General features: G+C 43.6%; 1 protein-coding gene across 1 annotated transcript in view; it reads right to left on the bottom strand.

Moving 5' to 3' along the window:
* LOC134566023 (vomeronasal type-2 receptor 26-like) overlaps positions 1-7865 on the bottom strand; it is a 64322-nt gene extending 56457 nt beyond the window's left edge. The window contains exons 1-3 of the mRNA XM_063425737.1: positions 7635-7865; positions 6468-6675; positions 5854-6017 (exon numbers count right to left, since the gene is read on the bottom strand). Coding sequence (XP_063281807.1) covers positions 5854-6017; positions 6468-6675; positions 7635-7865 — 603 coding nt within the window. The remainder of the gene's footprint in view (positions 1-5853; positions 6018-6467; positions 6676-7634) is intronic.
* Positions 7866-20988: the final 13123 nt, after the last annotated feature.

The following is a 20988-nucleotide window of genomic DNA, read 5'->3' as shown; positions in this document are numbered from 1 at the left end:
GCATCTGTCTTCTCTTACACTTCCTCTGTTACTACTATTACTCCCTCCGGGACCTCCTCTACCTCTCGCTCTGCCTCTAAAATTTCCATATCCTGCCCTGGGTTGGTCTCTCTCGTATTGCTCTCTTTTTGGACACTCGCTTCTCCAATGCCCTTCTTCTCTACAATACGTGCACTGATTCCTACTCAGGGGTTCCCTATTCCACCTACTATCGCCTCTATCTGGGCCCCGTCTATCTACGCCTGCGATCGCTACCGCTAGCATATCTGCTTTTTTACGCATCTTGCGCTCTTCCTCTTTCTTACTTTCTGATTCCCTATTCATATACACCTTATTTGCTACCTCCATTAGTTGGGTGATGGACATTCCTGCGAACCCTTCTAACTTCTGTAGCTTGCGCTTAATATCTCCGTAGGCTTGGCTGACAGGTGCCTATGTAGGGGTAACCTATGTAGGTGTAACAGTCCCTATTCTGCTCTGTGTCAGTGTGTATCATGGTCTCTGTGGACGGTGAACAGTCTCTATTCTGCTCTGTGTCAGTGTGTATCATGGTCTCTGTGGACAGGGAACAGTCTCTATTCTGCTCTGTGTCAGTGTGTATCAGGGGATTTGAGGACAGGTGTCAATCCATATCTGCCAAGTGACCCTATGTAGGGGGAACAGTCCCTATTCTGCTCTGTGTCAGTGTGTATCAGGGGTTTTGAGGACAGGTGTCAATCCATATCTGCCAAGTGACCCTATGTAGGGGGAACAGTCCCTATTCTGCTCTGTGTCAGTGTGTATCAGGGGTTTTGAGGACAGGTGTCAATCCATATCTGCCAAGTGACCCTATGTAGGGGGAACAGTCTCTATTCTGCTCTGTGTCAGTGTGTATCAGGGATCATTAGGATAGGTGTCAATCCATATCTGCCTAGTGACCCTATGTAGGGGTAACAGTCCCTATTCTGCTCTGTGTCAGTGTGTATCAGGGGTTTTGAGGACAGGTGTCAATCCATATCTGCCAAGTGACCCTATGTAGGGGGAACAGTCTCTATTCTGCTCTGTGTCAGTGTGTATCAGGGATCATTAGGATAGGTGTCAATCCATATCTGCCAAGTGACCCTATGTAGGGGGAACAGTCCCTATTCTGCTCTGTGTCAGTGTGTATCAGGGGTTTTGAGGACAGGTGTCAATCCATATCTGCCAAGTGACCCTATGTAGGGGGAACAGTCTCTATTCTGCTCTGTGTCAGTGTGTATCAGGGCTGGGCTTTGAGGACAGGTGTCAATGTTAGGTGATTTCTGCCCTTTATGGATTAAAAGCAGACTCTGCATCAACTGTGCAATTTTCCATGGGAGTTTTGCTATGGATCCCCCTCTGGCATGCCACAGTCCAGGTGTTAGTCCCCTTGAAACAACTTTTCCATCACTATTGTGGCCAGAAAGAGTCCCTGTTGTTTTTAAAATTCGCCTGCCCATTGAAGTCAATGACGGTTTTGTGGAAGTTCGCGTTCGCCGTTCGCGAACCGAAAATTTCGGGTTCGCGACAACACTACCAGTCACTAAGTAATCGATATTATGCCCTTTGGCGAAACTATACCGTCACCCACGCTATAATTCTCTATATATGAATTACCCGTCTATAACACACCCCAGTAACATCGTCTTTACAAACAGCAGTTACAGTACGGTTAGCATAGGTCAAAGTACAATTTAAGGTCACAATACAATTATTAGTGGTTATGGTGTTAAACATGCAATAGACGACAATTATTAGTACTTATATACAGTATCAGTAAATATACAGGGTTATGGTACCGTGCACTATAATACAGCAACACACTATTAACACTCTCGCTAGACGGCAGAGCTCACGCTATCTAACAAGATATACACGTTACTAAACAATCTTTATCACATATACAATTCCCAACTAATCTATTGGCCAGTACCTTGATGGACTACCTAAAACTATCTACATCCGTTTTGGTTAGCCACACTGCCCAAGCACCACATATAGCGAACTAGAGGGCGGAATTTACAACAGAACCCTTTTAGTCTATCTACTCTATCAAAAGTCTAGTGGGTTCCAAATTTACACGCCTTCCCACTTAGCCAAGATAGGTTGAGAGCTAGCGGACCGAATTTACACAGACGCCGCTTAGTCTCCCGGTCCCTCCGACCTAGCGAACAAATTGTACACCCTAGAACGCTAGTCTAGACAAGACACCGGTGTCCGGCTAGGGCTATTTACACAGAACCCCAAACCAAATCAAACGGTCTTACTAAAGAGCGTTCGATTGAGCGGTGTGCCTTCGCTCCTTCCCTCCGACAGAGGGGGCAGATTCCATACACAGATTAACCCCTTATGGGCCTACTGCACAATCGGTATACCCCTAGTGGGTCCGGCGTCTAAAACAGCGGTCGTCTTACCTCCTCGTTCCTGAACCTGAGTTCACACTCATCGACGGGGACACCCCAGCACTTACTACGTAGAGGCCGATGATCTCCTGGACAACAGACCAGTGGCGCCGAGACGAAGGGAGGTCCACGCAGAAGTTCAGGGGTGCAGCCATAGAGAACGTGGGCAAAGATAGACCGTCTCACGCCTCTGCTTCTCAGCTACCATTGAACGATGAGCTTCCCGGCCAATGCACCAAATGATACCGGAGAAACTGACGGAAGCCAAGCACAGAGAGATGGACACAGGTTTCTTCAGGAAGGAAGAGATTCTTTATTCGGTTCACCGATCGGAACTCAGAGGGACTAATGTCACCAAAATACAACAAGTTCTGAGCCCCGGACAATAGTGCAGGCTCCTTATATAGGCACATAACTCCTCCCATATTAAGCTCCACCCGCACATTCTCTTGACCAATCAATACGAACAAGAACTAACTTCCTGCTTGACCGCATGGCTTGTCCAGCACAATGGAGGAGGGGAATACTACATCCGGTATTCCTGCACATGCTCCGTACACTACTGATCGTATCTTGCCACGTGCAACCAACCGACCGATACGTCAGCATATGCACGTACACATGCCACGTGGTAATCTCGGCCTACTAAATTTATTTCTACCGAGATTCCACCACAATACCTAACCTTTTCACTAATTAATCTACCCTTGGCATGGGGTATGATATGGGGTATAATTTTGATATGTTATTTCGTTTTCAATAGTTATTACAAATTCAGATGCAGCTATATGGTTTTGGAGCTGACAAAATTGGTCTAGTCCAGTCACTGTGTGACTCTTCAATGACTCCCAACTACAACATCTTTTTAAGTTCAGAATTAATAGCTTCCCTTTTGGTCCCAGGAATTCAATAATGTTTCAAGCTAAGACACAATTCCCCGAGTCAGTATAGAATTCATGTTTAGCTACATTTGTTCTCCCTGGCACTGTAGAAAATACATCAGAGTTTGTTTGTTTTCAAATATTTTTATTCATACATTTTTTTAATAATAATAATAACAAAATATGTATATTTTTAAATTCTTTTTTTTTTTTAAGCAAGTTGTCAGATACTTGTTATTGGCGTTAAGACATATGACAGGTTACAGGAGTTTTTTTTTTTTTTTTTAAAGGAAAATAAATAAACAGAAAAATCAACATCGAGAGTTCCCTGGGAGGCCCCAAGCTGTTTGCATATAGACAGGTAGCAAATGCAGAGGTGGAAGGTAAACCATGGATTACAACAAAATAATAGTAGATTAATGCAAATGTAGCTGAGAGTGACACAAGTTTTCTAGCCAATGCTTAATGGTAAAGGGGTAGTATGAAGGGCCATGGACTCTTCAAAGTGCAGCCTGGAATTCTGTTATTAACCTATGCCGACCAGGGGCTTAGCAGAGTCTTCGTCTGGTGAGAGGAGAGACAGGCTTCTGAGCCTCAGTGTGCACTGGAGATCTGACCATATGATTGGGTTGTGGTGTTGCTTAGTACCTCAGATCGTGCAAGAGTCCCAGCACTGGACTGTGATGGTGCCCTCACATGTGCAGCTCTTTGTTGAAGTGATGCATATTTACCATTTCGCCACCATGTTGGGGCATTGTGCACTGTTGGGGCTACGGTCTCGTTCCTAGCCAGGCTGCTGTTCTTGTAGTGAGTAGTCGCTTGACTTTATGGGTAGAGGTTACTGCACCCGTAGCTTGAGTTTTTGCCAGAATTTCGTAAGTGTTCTGCCAAGCCTGGACAAGATATCTTGTCTCGCCCTTGTGTTACTTGGGATACACACGGTGCGCCGGGGCTTGTTTTATTAGCGCCGGAGTAGGAATCCACTATGCTTTTGCTGAATAGGCTGCTGCAGTCCATAAGCTAGTTTCTGCCAGAAAATAGAGGCATACAGTAACCAGATTGCAGGTCAGGAGCCCGGATTTAAGTTAAGGGCTTGTGAGCTGCACCACTGTAACCACCTAATAGGGAGTTCTGATAAGGGGGTAACCCTTCAAAATATGCAGGAAATAGGAGGACGGTGACATTCAGAAAGGTGACTTTAATTGTGTTCTCAACCTAAAATTAGATAAAAGTAACAACACGATGTATTTTCCTTGCATTCCCTTTAATGAAAAGGTAAAATACCAATTTCTGGTGTAGTAGCCTCCTGTCATGTGGTAAAATTATAAATATACTACACCAGAAACTGGTATTTCACCTTTCCATTAAAGGGAATGCAAGGAAAATACATCTTGAGGGGTTGTGACCCATAATACACGCCTGCTATAGTGATCTGAGCCTGTCTTAATGAGGCTCAGAACCATGTGAGTGAACCACATTTCTGTATCACTCAATTTTGAATATCTGATAAACTACACAATATTTGTTATTTCTCCCCTCCCCAATAAGCCTTATACCAGTCCTTGGGAGTGAGTACCTAATATTTCTAGCGCTCCACCGTTTTAACTGGGGTTGATCTTTATATATCCCACTGTTAAATATACACCTTTTTTTTCCAGAGGTATGAATCCAGCTGTGCAATAAAAATACCTATCTACTTGGTAGCTGGGCATTCATCAACATTCTAACCTAAGAACAATAATAAATATTAAGTTAGAAAGTTACTCACAGCTATTTCTATTATATTAATTCAGATAAAATGTAAAACTTAGATCAATTCTAATTAGAAGACCTTTCTATTTACATAGACAGTGATCCTCAATTATTGTTAACATCTTTACTATTTAGCGATAAAAAAAAAAAAAAAAAAAGAACATGACCAGGATCTGAGTATTTCAGGTGTCCTGGAAAGTAATGGTTAAATGTAACTTTGTTACAGTATGTCTAATTAACACATTATTTATTAGTAGTACACATTTTATTTTTTCTTTGACAGGAACATTTTTTTAAAGTAATTTATGGCATCAAAGGAAAACTAGTCGAAAGGGGTGGTCAATTCCATTGACAGCTAGCAGGTTGTGCAAAGGGCACCTCTTTCCCACCAGAGCATGCACCTGATGGAGGGAGTGCTGCAAGCTAGGTACCTGCTCTGCAGCTATCTGAAGTGGCCAATAAGCAGGCAGTGAGGGGGCTCTCCACTGATTTCTGACCTCCCTTGTGTGCCGTGTAATGGAGCTGGGATGTGATGTCATCCTTGCCCCTGCATGAATAAAGAGCTGCTAGAAATGATGACAGCAGTCCCCTCTGCGTCACATATCTCCTTTCCCACATTATCCTTAATTTAGGGCATTTATATTTTGTGTAAATAAAAGTGACTGTGAAATCGATCTGGAAATAAACACTTCTGGACAACATGAAACATCTTTGTCAACATAGATCACGGAAGTCAATTTGCATCTGGTGTATTTTACAGTCTACTCTGCACCCCATGTATTTAAAGTGTTTCAAAGAAGGTAAGAGGACACAATATTTACCTGATGTCTATACATGTAATGTTTTTTAATTTTTCCTTCAAATTCATTTTTTTTCATTACAAGAAAGCTATCCAGGGCTTTTGCCATAGCAATCACTGCATAAAACACCCGAGGAGAAATTCCCGTTGCTAAATGATTCTTAGCATGAAACGTATTGTTTTGACCTGTACAGTTATAAAAAGGTATAAATGGATACATCTGTCTATATATATCATTCTTTTCTGCATTTGTGGTTAAGCAATTGAAATATGTCATCCATATATTTTCAAGAAGCTTATCTTCTGAACGTTTTGAAGGATGGATATTATCAAAGAAACTCCCAGTGTCTGGCATAAACATATGATGTGGTTCTACAGCTAAACTTCCACTCAATATTTCTAAGTTATATTGTATGAGCAGATAATTTGAAGCCCAGGATGGAGGAAAGATGAATGTGTAATCCTGGTGGAGCATGCTGTTCAGATACCGCATAAGAGAAACAACGTTAGCACTAAATGTGCCACAAAGTACAATGATTTGACTTTTTGAAGTTTTAATACTCTTATTTATCCTAGAAAACATTTCAGATAATGACTCTGTGGGATGAATATGATGCACAAAAGAAGCACAAATACCATAACTGGTCATGTATTTTCTTAAAATCTGACTCTCTGTCCCTACAGTCTCATCATACGAAGTCAGAATTCCCACCCATGTCCAGCCAAAATGTTTCAGAAGTTGGGTCACAATCTTAAAATAGGTGTAATCATTTTGAACCATTCGAAACAAATGTGGATACATAAGTCTGTCACTCAAAGAGAAATCTGTAGCTCCATAACTTATCTACAAAAAGAGAAAAGAGACCATGGGAAAATTTTCATTGCAAGAGAGGATAGTTACATTTCAAATAATCAGTTTCATAGCCGATAAACAGCATTTTAGAAGGGAATACAAAAGGGACTCAGTAAGAACCCAAATCATTATTTTTTAGTGTAGTAGTTTTGCTGTGTAGATGCTGTTCATTTTTTTGGCAATGTAAAACATTGTAGTTTCAAAGAAATGTCAATGTTTACATTTGTGAGAGAACATACATCTAAGTAATGTGTTTTTATTCAAAGAAATTAATACAAAAAAAATTCAACAAATAAAACGTACTGTCAACCAGTGCCCAAGATTTAGGATGACAGCTTCTAAATTCCCTTTTCTTATTTTCAGATAATGTTCCCCAGTTTATGCAACGTACATCAGATCATCAGAGGACTCATATAATGCATAACCAAACGAGAAACAAAAATAAAGTAGTGCAATCAGATGACGCCAAGGAAAAATCACATAAAGTGTTTCATGCTCCCATGGCACTTAGTCATAAGTCACTGTTATAAATCTTAAAGGGTTACTAGTAGTGGTCATGGTAGCAGGAATCTGCACATGCAGGGTTTCAGATATGTTCACTTTTGTGCCATTAGCTAGTAGCATACCTTGCACATATGCCTTAGGTATCCCGGAACTCTCTTCTAGGCTACCAAATATGAATTCTGTATAAAAATGTATGTGGCCATGCAGCAGACGGTCAAAAAATAAACCTTATTTAACAATGTATGCTGAATAAATATTAAGAATTGTATTCATTTACAACATAATGTATATCTCCACGATCTAGCAAAAAATCCCCATGTGACATAAGCAGAACTCTCCCAGTATTATGTTTAGCTAAGCTAACTGGATTGATTTAAATGGCTACACATTATGCATTAGCATTAAAAATAATCCATTGATCTGTATGAAGGAGTAGTTTTACTCACCTGTGAATATCCATACACTCCTAATATCTCTGCTATGGGGATCGTTGTAAATGAATGGTGATCACCAATAAAACCTGCCAGCTTGTTGTGATCCGTACAAGAATAATTAGGGATGGTTTTCTCTGCACTGCATAGAATCTGTAGAACACTTTTCACAGCTTTTTTTGCGTTAAAACAGGAGTCATAGAAATGATATCCCAGCGTGATATTTGGCAAAATGTTTAGATCCATATTTACATACTCAATGGCAAAAAGAAACACAAATAGATTGATGTAATCACGAGGATCGGGTCTGTGGAATAATAGATAATAAGGCTATTGCAAAAAGTCTCAAATCTTATTTGTTAAATATCACACGTCACTTTTAGCCTCTAATAAAATATGAGAAGGGAAGACAAGCCTATAATTCATGCACAAAGGTCCATATCGATTAGATTTCAAGAGATCCCAAAGAGAGATCCCTAGATTGGTATTAATAAGGAGCACTTTACAATACTAAGAGTGAATGCAGCTGTGATAGAGTGAAGTGAAATAGATACAATTAACAGAGTAATTCACTTTGTTGCTTATTCAGTAGTTTATTAGGCTTTATTTATTAGTTGCCAAAATGAAAACTGACATAAAGTGTAACTCTGTTTACCAATTAAATTAGGGTGTCTATTAACGTAATGGGAGTATCAATAATCCCTCTAAAGAATATGATTTTTTTCGTAGTAATAGAATACAATTATCCAGGACAACCTAAAATTGGGATATCAAGAGAGTATTGCCACATTAAGGATGATGCTAATTATAGAGAGGGGAATAGGGATAGTTATAGGAGGTTAAAGTATGTACAGTGAGGGGAAAGGGGTATCAAGGAAAATAGTAGAATCCACTAGACAAAAAGCAGTGAATCCTATAACTCTTCTTCCCTGCACCTTATTAGGTGCTTAAATGCTGTATAGATCCATTGCTGTTCTGACAAATATACTAGCTGCAGCTACCTGCCAAATGCTAGGCTAAATAGTAGATTAAGCTTCTCCTAGTTCTCCCTGACTGCACCTTCGTGGGTGCTAATAATATCAGCTATCACAGCTGCAGCTACCTGCCAAATGCTAGGTTAAATGGTAGAGTGAACCTCTCCTAGTTCTCCCTGTCTGCACCTTCCTGGGTGCTAATAATAGTATGTAACTCCTATTCTAAGTCAGCAATACCTTCCGTGTCTATCCTTGTGGATATCCCCATAAAATTCCCTGCAATCCTACCAACATCCTAATAATCAAAATAGTGAGTACATGATAAATCAGTGCATAGTGCAAAAATACCTTGAGGTGAACCTTGATGAAGGTGCCGTTTGAGCACCGAAATAGAAACATAGAAACATAGAATGTGACAGCAGATAAGAACCATTCGGCCCATCTAGTCTGCCCAATTTTCTAAATACTTTCATTAGTCCCTGGCCTTATCTTATAGCTAGGAGAGCCTTATGCCTATCCCACGCATGCTTAAACTCCTTTACTGTGTTAACCTCTACCACTTCAGCTGGAAGGCTGTTCCATGCATCCACTAACCTCTCAGTAAAGTAATACTTCCTGATATTATTTTTAAACCTTTGTCCCTCTAATTTAAGAATATGTCCTCTTGTTGTGGTAGTTTTTCTTCTTTTAAATATAGTCTCCTCCTTTACTGTTTTGATTCCCTTTATGTATTTAAATGTTTCTATCATATCCCCCTGTCTCGTCTTTCCTCCAAGCTATACATGTTAAGTTTCTTTAACCTTTCCTGGTAAGTTTTATCCTGCAATCCATGAACCAGTTTAGTGGCCCTTCTCTGAACTCTCTCTAAGGTATCAATATTCTTCTGAAGATACGGTCTCCAGTACTGCGTACAATACTCCAAGTGAGGTCTCACCAGTGCTCTGTAGAATGGCATGAGCACTTCCCTCTTTCTACTGCTAACACCTCTCCCTATACAACCAAGCATTCTGCTAGCATTTCCTGCTGCTCTATTACATTGTCTGCCTACCTTTAAGTCATCAGAAATAATCACCCCTAAATCCCTTTTCTCAGATGTTGAGGTTAGGACTATATCAAATATTCTGTACTCTGCCCATGGGTTTTTACGTCCAAGATGCATTATCTTGAACTTATCCACATTAAATGTCAGTTGCCACAACTCTGACCATTTTTCTAGCTTACCTAAATAATTTGCCATTTGGCTTAGCCCTCCTGGAACATCAACCCTGTTACATATCTTAGTATCATCAGCAAAAATACATACCTTACCATCAAGACCTTCTGCAATATCACTCATAAAAATATTAAAGAGAATGGGTCCAAGTACAGATCCCTGAGGTACCCCACTGGTGACAAGCCCAAGCTTCGAATATACTCCATTGACTACAACCCTCTGTTGCCTGTCACTCAGCCACTGCCTTACCCATTCAACAATATTGGAATCCAAACTTAAAGATTGCAGTTTATTGATAAGCCTTCTATGTTCAACAGTGTCAAAAGCCTTACTGAAATCTAGGTAAGCAATGTCTACTGCACCACCCTGATCCATAATTTTAGTTCCCCTATTAAAAAAAAATCAATAATATTTGTTTGGCATGATCTCCCTGAAGTAAATCCATGTTGTCTCTGATCTTGAAATCCATGTGTTTTTAGATGTTCAACAATCCTATCCTTTAACATGGTTTTTATCACTTTCCCCACTACTGAAGTAAGGCTTACTGGACTATAGTTGCCCGACCCCTCCCTATTACCTTTCTTGTTAATGGGCACAACATTCGCTAACTTCCAATCTTCTGGGACTACTCCTGTTAACAATGATTGGTTAAATAAATATCTTAATGGTTTTGCTTGGACACCACTAAGCTCTTTTAATAGCTTTGGGTGTATTCCATCAGGTCCCATTGACTTATTTGTCTTTACTTTTGACAGTTAAAATAGAACCTCTTCCTCTGTAAACTCACATGTAATAAATTACACATTTATCCTTTTTCTTAAATGAGGTCCCTTTCCTTCATTTTCAACTGTAAATACCGAACATAAATATGTATTGAGGAAGTCAGCTAGACCTTTATCCTCTGCTACATACTTTACTTCTTTTGTTTTTAATCTAACTAATCCTTGTTTTACTTTTCTTTTCTTATTTATGTATCTAAAAAATGTTTTGTCCCCCTTTTTTACTGACTGTGCTATTTTCTCTTCTGTGTGTGATTTGGAAGCTCTTATAAATTGCTTAGCCTCTTTCTGCCTAATCTTATAGATCATTCTGTCTTCCTTACTCTGGTTTTTTTTTATAATTACTAAATGCTAACTTTTTGTTTTTTACTTTTTTGGCCACATCTGCGGAGAACCACAGTGGTTTCTTGAATATTTTGCTTTTACTGACAAGCCTAATACAATTTTCTGTTGCCTTCAGTAGTGCAACTTTTAAATAATCCCATTTCTCTTGGACTCCATTTAAATTGCTCCAATCTGATAATGACTCCTTTACACATATTCTAATTTTAGAAAAGTCTGTTTTTCTAAAGTCTAAAACTTTTGTTTTTGTGTGGTGTGACTCAGTCACTGTTCTTAAATTAAACCACACTGACTGATGATCACTGGATCCTAAACTTTCACCTACAGTAATATCTGATACCAAATCTCCATTTGTTAACACTAAATCTAGTATGGCCTCTTTACGAGTTGGCTCCTCAATGACTTGTTTTAGAGACAATCCCAGTAGGGAGTTTAGAATATGTGTGCTCCTGGCACAAGCAGCTATTTTTGTTTTCCAATTCACATCAGGAAGATTAATGTCACCCATGATGATAACTTCCACTTTCATTGTCATTTTAGCTATTTCCTCAACTAGTGGATTATCTAACTCTTCAATTTGTCCTGGGGGCCTATAAATCACAACTACATGAGTTACTTTGTGAATACCAAATTCTAACGTAACCCAAGCGGACTCTATGTGTGCCTCACTAACTTTTATTAGGCTAGATTTTATGCTATCCTTCACATACAGGGTCACCCCTCCCCCTTGCTTGCCTTCCCTGTCTTTTCTATATAAAGAGTACCCTGGTATTGCTATGTCCCAGTCATTTTTCTCATTATACCATGTCTTAGTAACAGCGACTAAATCTACACTATCAGTTGCCATTATTGCCACAAGTTCATGGATCTTATTCCCTAAACTGCGAGCATTTGTAGACATGACTCTAAGCTTATCATTTTTTAACACACTTGCTACAGGCACCTTCTGTCCTTGTTTTGGGGGACTATTGGATTGATGTTTTATCACCCTTTTGCCCCCCCCCCCCCCAGTTTAAATACATCCTAGCAAAATTTCTGAACTGCTCACTGATAACATTTGTTCCCTTTTGAGAAAGATGCAAACCATCTTTTTTGTACAGTTTATTTCCATTCCAAACAGAGCTACCATGAGAAATAAAGCCGAATCCTTGCTCCCGACACCATTCACCAAGTCACAAGTTAAAGTTCCTAATACACATCCGCCTGTCGTTCTGAGTGTTATGCACAGGCAGAACTTCAGAGAATGACAGTGTGGAAGCAACCTGCCGTATATCATTGGCAAAAACACTAAAAACTTCCTTAACCTCTGAAACCTCATTGCAAGCCAAGTCATTTGTCCCTAGATGGACAAGCACATCTGTGACAAAAACATCCGGTTGTCTGTTATATTGGATTCGTCTGTTTGGCTGTCCGTGCATATAATGACTGTTTCCCATAGCCCAATCGTCCGAACGACTATTTTGACCGAACAAAGCTGCCGAACGGATGGCCACCCAGAATAAGAAGTGTGCTGCTGGTTAACCTCTTGATCCCAATTAGAACGTTGTGGTTAACCGCAGACACTTCTCAATTAGACCGACTTCAGGGTGGCCGTCGTTCGTATGTCGACCACGAGGCAGTGGCCATTTTAAAACGCAAGAAAGCCCAGCGGTGTTCGGCACGGATTTCATGGAACTAAAAACGGACACTCGTGCTGCCGAACGCCGCTGAACCAACGGGTCACTTAGCTGTCTCGACGAGCCCGTACGAACACCGGCTGTTCGGTAGTTCTACTGCATACGAAAGTACTGAACCCAGGTAGCCTTCCCATGGAGTCAATCGCATACCGAAGGACTGTATGAACTTTGACTCCATGGCGATTGGACTATACGCATAGGATCTGAGCGCTATTCGTCAATAATATGCCCTCAGATCCCGGCTATCTGGGAATATGTGATACGAATGTAGAATATTCGGTTATTATAAAGTTATCTATTTTTATGTACTTTCTGTGTTTATGTTTAAAATGGCGATGTGCCTTTGTTCTGGAGATAATTGCATTACTTCCCAATTATCTCCAGGGCAGAGGGGAGGGAAACATAATGCATTGTGGGAGAAGTCTGTCTGAACTGTACTTTTGTCCTACTGTAATTACAGTCTTCCATTTGGTCCCCTAGGGGAGTGTCCACCAAGTGGAAGACCCGCATAAATACGGGCGGGTAACCCACAGTAAAGCGAGATCTTGTTTGACCCTCAATACGGAGCTTTTGTCTCGTTTGTGGGGAAGGGGATTTACTATTGGGACAGCGTTTATTTCTAGCTGTGAAAGGATTTCGGATGGATTGCTGATCGGGAGTTGCCGTGTTCGTATGCTCCATTCGGGAGTTTGATGATCGGCTGGACTAAAACTGTATTGCTGGAGAAAGGGGATTATCTATTAAGCGGCGGCTTCACTCCCCTGGCGGTGAGTGTCGTAACAACATCCAATTCCCCTTCCTGCTTTGCTCGCTTAACAATATTACAGATACGTCTCCTGTCTCTGTGAGCAGTAGCTCCGGGAAGACACCTCACAAGACCACCATTGTCCATCTCCACACCTCTTATGATGGAATCCCCCAACAACAACTGCTTTCTATTAGTCCTCACCACAGTCTCCAAGCCTGTCTCCACAACACCACTACCCTCAGTGCCTGAGCCTGTCTCCACAACACCACTACCCTCAGTGCCTGAGCCTGTCTCCATAACACCACTAGCCTCAGTACCTGAGCCTGTCTCCATAACACCACTAGCCTCAGTACCTGAGCCTGTCTCCACAACACCACTAGCCTCAGTGCCTCTCTCCACAACACAACTACCCTCAGTGCCTGTCTCTATAACACCATTACACTCTGAAAGTGCAGAGAATGAATTATGTAGAGCAACAGACTGTGCAAAATGCCTTTTATCAACAACTCTCAGTCAGATCCTACAGTAATCCATCTGCCATTCCTAGTACGTCTCTGCGGCAGTGGCTTTGCAGCAGTTCCAGCCTGAGTTTGTTTACCAGATAATTTACAAATCTTAGATTTCAAAAATACAATCTCCTGCGTCAATATAAAGAACTGTCTACAGATTAGACAGCATCCAAATCTCCAAAAAGTGGAACGTGAAACAAATGCATAGCAACTATTACACTGAACTAAGTCTGCCATTTCAATGAGGTGAATAATTTAAATCAAACAAATCTTAACTTTTTATTTATCCTCCTGAATACCTCAGATTACCTCAAAGTTATCTCCAGAATATCTCCAACCACACACTTAGAAGCAATCTCTCCAGAATATCTCCAACCACACGCACTTAGAAGCAGCACTCTCCAGAATATCTCCAACAACACACTTAGAAGCAGCACTCTCCAGAATATCTCCAACCACACACTTAGAAGCAGCACTCTCCAGAATATCTCCAACCCCACACTTAGAAGCAGCACTCTCCAGAATATCTCCAACAACACACTTAGAAGCAGCACTCTCCAGAATATCTCCAACAACACACTTAGAAGCAGCACTCTCCAGAATATCTCCAACCACACACTTAGAAGCAGCACTCTCCAGAATATATCCAACAACACACTTAGAAGCAGCACTTAGATGAAGCAACCAAGCTATATTAGCCAAGCTAATGACAACAACCCTTATATAACTCCTAAAATCACCACCCACTAGGAATGTTTAACACCTGGGTAGGCCTCTGCTTATTTGCAAACAATAGCTAATTAAACAGCAATCAATAGCAAGTAGCTAACTAATTAAATCAAATGCCTTATAATTACCAACAGGAAATCAAACCTTGTGCAATCAGTAACCTTTTCATACAGATGAATCTTACCTGTAACCAGTGGTGTATCCTGGTTTTGTGCTGCCCTAGGCAGGACAAAACTCAGGCGCCCCCCTCCCGCCCGCCCGCGCCACCCCTACCCAACCCTTCCCCCGCCCCGCCTTCTAAATACACACACACATTCACTGACAGATACGCATACACTAGCTAACAGAAACACACACACACTAACAGACACACTCACTAACAGACACTCACTAGCAGATACACACACACTCACACTAACAGACACACACAGTCAGACACACACACACACTAAGACATACAGACACACACACACACACACACACACACACACTAACAGACACACTCACACTAACAGACACACACTAACAGACATACGCACACACACTAACATACATACACACTAACAGACATACACACACTAACAGACATACACAGACACAATAACAGACATACACAAACACACTAACAGACATACGCACACACACAATAACAGACATACACACACACACACACACACACACACACTAACAGACATACACACACTAACAGACATACACACACACACTGACATACACACACACACACACACTAACAGACATACACACACACACAATAACAGACACACACTAACAGACATAAACACACACACTAACAGACACACACACACACACACTAACAGACACACACTAACAGACATCCACTAACAGACATACACACACTAACAGACATACACACACACACTAACAGACATACACACACACAATAACAGACACACACTAACAGACATACACACACACACACACACACTTTTTATTTTTTTTTATTTAACCCCCCCCCCCCCAGCCTCCTTACCTTTGGGAATGCTGGGGGGGGTGTTCCCTCTCTCCCTGGTGGTCCAGTGGCTGCTGGGCGGTGCTGGCGGGCGGCTGGCGAGGGAGCACTTCCTCTGAGCTGTCTGCTCAGCTCCTTCGCGCGCCGCACAGTGAGGCTGGGAGGCGGAGCCGGAATATGACATCATATTCCGGCTCCCAGCCTCACTCTGCGGCGCGAGGGAGCTGAGCAGACAGCTCAGAGGAAGTGCTCCCTCGCCGGCTGCCCGCCAGCGCCGCCCAGCAGATCGCCCGCCCAGAGGACTTGTCAGTTAGCCGCAAGGCTAACAAGGCATCTGCCCTGGGCATTTGGGGGCGGCGTTTTTTGCCGCCCCCTGGAAAATGCCGCCCAAGGCAAATGCCTTGCTTGCCTCGCGGCTAATACGCCCCTGCCTGTAACAGTAAAAAAGAAAACTCTTAGCACAAATATTAGACAGTTGAAGCTTCTGTAAAACTCTCCAGAATATCTCCAACCACACTTAGAAGCAGCACTTAGATGAAGCAACCAAGCTATATTGGGTTTATCTTGGGTTTATTTAATTTTATTATTTTACCTATGTCGTGAGGTCTTTTTCCAGGGAGTGAGGGATAAAAATCCCATAAAGCGTTTTGTGTTTGTTGGTCCATGTTTAATGGTAGTATTTTGCTTTTTGTGTCGTTAACACGAAAATTTGATAATTTGTTACATAAGATGAGATTTCTTCTATAATATGTGACATTAAGGTTATGGGGTCTGCAATAATAAATAGCAAATCATCTGCAAATGCGGAGACTATATGTTGCGGACCGTTTCGCTCATAAGGGTATAAACACCGTTTAGGCGATAATCCCCTTTCCCATAGACCAGCAGCTACAGCAATCACCAATCTCCCGAACTGCAAACTCACGAACCCTGGAATCAGCCGAACAGGAAAAGCATACAATCCGCTTACACTCCTGGCAGTCAGCATACAATCCAATTCCCCCAAAGAACGAGACGACACATCGCTTTGAGGGTTAAGCAGGAACTCATTTACTCAGGGCTACCTGCCCAGTATTTATGCAGGTCTCCCACCTGGTGGACACACCCCTAGGGGACCAAATGGAAGACTGTAACAAAGGACAGACATAAACCAATTACCGACACACAGCAGTAAAACATTCCCACAATGCATCTTGATCTCCTACCTCTATCCTGGAGATAATTAGAGAAGTAATTCAATTATCTCCCAGGACAGAGGCAAAACTCCATTACACACATGGGACACAAAATACAGTGAAACACCTTACAATACACAAAGTTACCTTTTATACATAAAACACAGACATGTCACACATCCCCAGATAGCTCAGGTCTGAGTGCACATTATTAGGTGAATGGCACTCAGACCACACAAATACAGTTTAATCGCCATGGAGCCAAAGTCTTTAATCCCACGAATAGGCTCCATGGCATGGCTATCTGGGTTAACACATATTCTCATATACAAAATACCGAATGCCGGTGTTCGGTTAAACTTGTACGAATAGGAACCAGGCGACGGACGGCTCAGCGGTGTTCGTGCAAATAAGTGTCCATTTTTAGTTCCATAGAATCCTCGCCGAACACCGCTGGTCTTTCGCACGATTAAAATGGCCGCCGCCTCGTGGTTGGGAACTGAACAAAGACCACCCTGGATTCGTCAATTAAGTTGCGGTTAACCGCAGCTTCAGGGAGGTAAATTGAAGGCATACTCCAGCTCCCAGGTGGTCGCGCATTCGTCAGTTTGTTCAGTAGATCAAATCTACCGAACACCCTGGCAGAAACTCACGAATATGCCTTTCTGCAGGGAAAATAAAAGGTTTAACCTGCAGGGCCATAGTCGCATGGCAGGAGGCTAAAAACCAGGCTTCTCCAGTTCACAGTGGCGAGGTTGGTTTCGCCACACTTCTCCCCTTTACCAACTAGACTAACAGGGTACCTGACCTCCTGCCGGTCAGTGCCCTTGTTAGTCCAGCAGCCCACCCACAAGACAGAAACAGCAGTACAGCCCACCCACAATAAACGGTTACTACACCTGGGTAAGGGAGAATCTTGTCTATGTCCAGGTGCCTTACCACGGCTGTGTGGGGGACTGGTAGGCTGCCTTGGTGGGTTGCTGAGGGGGCAGAGACCAGCGGTACTCTGTCCTGGTGCCAGCACTACCACGGGAGTAGTCTGGTTGGAGCCTGGTTGCTGGAGACTGACTGTCTCCCCTTTAGGTGCATAGCTCGGCTGCCGGAGGGGGTAAACCGACTGTCTCCCCTTTGGATACACCGCTCTGTGGCTGGGGGACAGGACCGACCGTCCCTACCCCTTGTGCTGTAAGTGCAGAGACTACGGTCCCATCTGCACAGTTGTGGGGCTTAACATCTCCCCTTGGTGGGTTAGGCTGCCGCTGGAGAGAGGGTGTAACAAGCTCCTCTCTCTGGACGGTAAACCGCTGCTGGGGAGAGGGGTTAGCAGGCTCTTCTCTCTGCCACTCTCTCTGCTGGTGGAAAGGGGGGCCAGCTGTCTCCCCTTTCATTCTCTTGTCCTGCTGCTGGGGTGCGAGACTGACGGTCTCTGTTCCCTGCAGGACACTCAGTCGCTGGGGAGGAAGGATGGCACCTTCAGCTCCCTGGGGTGCACACTGCCGCTGAGGAGGAAGGACGGCACCTTCTGCTCCCTGGGGTACACACTGCCGCTGGGGAGGAAGGACGGCACCTTCAGCTCCCTGGGGTGCACACTGTCGCTGGGGAGTAAGGACGGCACCTTCTGCTCCCCAGGACTCACACTGCCGCTGGGGAGGAAGGACGGCACCTTCTGCTCCCTGGGGTACACACTGCCGCTGGGGAGGAAGGACGGCACCTTCTGCTCCCTGGGGTACACACTGCCACTGGGGAGGAAGGACGACACCCTCAGCTCCCTGGGATACACACTGCCGCTGGGGAGGAAGGACGATACCTTCTGCTCCCTGGGACTCACACTGCCGCTGGGGAGGAAGGACGGCACCCTCTGCTCCCTGGGGTACACACTGCCGCTGTGGATGAAGGACGATACCTTCTGCTCCCTGGGACTTACACTGCCGCTGGGGAGGAAGGACGGTACCTTCAGCTCCATGGGATAAACACTGCCGCTGGGGAGGAAGGACGGCACCTTTTGCTCCCTGGGGTACACACTGCCGCTGGGGAGGAAGGACGGCACCCTCTGCTCCCTGGGGTACACACTGCCGCTGTGGATGAAGGACGATACCTTCTGCTCCCTGGGACTTACACTGCCGCTGGGGAGGAAGGACGGTACCTTCAGCTCCATGGGATAAACACTGCCGCTGGGGAGGAAGGACGGCACCTTTTTCTCCCTGGGGTACACACTGCCGCTGGGGAGGAAGGACGGCACCTTCTGCTCCCTGGGTTACACACTGCCGCTGGGGAGGACGGACGACACTATCAGCTCCCTGGGACTCACACTGCCGCTGGGGAGGAAGGACGGCACCTTCTGCTCCCTGGGACACACACTGCCGCTGGGGAGGAAGGACGACACCTTCTGCTCCCTGGGACACACACTGCCGCTGGGGAGGACGGACAACACCATCAGCTCCCTGGGGTACACACTGTCGCTGGGGAGGAAGGACTGCATCTTCTGCTCCCTGGGACACACACTGCCGCTGGGGAGGACGGACGACACCATCAGCTCCCTGGGGTACACATTGCCGCTGGGGAGGAAGGACGGCAAACCCCCTTGCCCGCTCTGATTCCCACGGCAAGTACTCTCGCACTGCTTTCTTCACACGCTGCACTATAGTCTCCGAGGGGTTGGGTCCGCATAAAGCCAGCACCGCGGTGACCTGTCTGTCAAACGCCTCTTGAGTGTAGCTGGGTGCCATGCTTGCTCTGCTGAAGTTGGTTCCTTGTAGATAGGGGCGCTGTACGGGTACTGGCGTTGCCCTCACTTTGTAAATCCAGGGGATGGTGTTACCTGTAGCTGTCCCTCTGGTTGTAGGAACGATCCCGCCGCTTGCCACCAATTGTTGCGGACCGTTTCGCTCATAAGGGTATAAACACCGTTTAGGCGATAATCCCCTTTCCCATAGACCAGCAACTACTGCAATCACCAATCTCCCGAACTGCAAACTCACGAACCTTGGAATCAGCCGCTAAACCTTTGGTGAATAATTTCAAGTCAATGTTTAGCAGCAAAATGGGACGGTAACTTCCTCAGCTGGTCAGGTCCTTCCCTGGTTTGGGTATTCGTGTGATATTGGCCTCTAATGCTGAAATGAGGAGTGTTTTGGATTGAGTGAGGGAGTTAAAGGATGTCGTAAAGGGTTTGAGAGGTCTTGGAGACTATATTTGACTATATTTGGATTGTTGAGTAGGTGATCATTGAGTTTCCATTGGAATATTTGGAGTATTTGTTTGTCACAGAGGAAAAGTAGGAGGACTCTTTGGAGTGAGGGTGTGTAATACGCCAGGTGTAATAAAGTTGTGTGTTGTCTAGGAGGGTGGTCCTATTTCTTCTAGTGAAAGATTGGTAGGTGGTGGAGGGTGAGATTGTGTCTAAGAATGAGTCAAAAGAGGTGTTGAAATCTCTTCATAGAATGAGATTGCACTCTGTAAATCGTTTGAGGATTTGGACATATTTTCTGAGACAAATTATTTGCTTCTTGTTAGGGAGATATAGGTAATCATATTGGTACCAATTTGACCTTTAACGACAATAAGCTTACTGTGTCCATCAGTTTGGTATTCTTTGTGTGTAAAGGGGACGTGAGCGAAGAATAGGATGGCCACTCCTCGTGCTTTAGCATCTTTAAAATTGCTATTATACCCCATATGGAATCTGTTGTTGCTGAGGAAATATGTGGTGTCTGCCTTCAAATATGTTTCTTGGATAAAAGCCATGTCTTCCTTTAGTTTGTGTAGTCTATGGAGCACTGTAGATCATTCGATGGGGGATTTGAGACCTCTTAGGTTTACAGGTATAACTCTAAGGGTAGCCATGGTGCTAGATATTGAGCAAGTAGGGAGTCTTGTCTGGACTCGTGGACAGTGAACATGATAACATAACTAATGTACAGTATAACATAAAAACGTAGGCAAGAAAGTGAGATATTTGTAGGTGGCAGGTTTGGTATGCCAAATATGTCGGTGGCTATCCCCATGAGGAGGAAATATTCCTATGTGGAACTGTATAGGCACCACTAGTGAGGCCATGTTAGTTTGGTTGTGTCTTGGGGGTAACAGTAAATAGGAATTGAATCTGGTTGGACCAGCAAGCAGCAATCCTTCAACGGTATTGAAATGGATTATAGGGACATATAAAGTATGCCGTGTACTCATGGTGAGTGGAAAGATATCTACATTGCTTCCATGGATTGTGGGGTACGGTTG

Source organism: Pelobates fuscus, chromosome 6 (genome assembly GCF_036172605.1).
Source record: "Pelobates fuscus isolate aPelFus1 chromosome 6, aPelFus1.pri, whole genome shotgun sequence".
In the NCBI taxonomy this organism is placed as follows: domain Eukaryota; kingdom Metazoa; phylum Chordata; class Amphibia; order Anura; family Pelobatidae; genus Pelobates; species Pelobates fuscus.
Note: the sequence above shows the minus strand (reverse complement) of the source record. Positions and strands in the feature narration are given on the sequence as shown.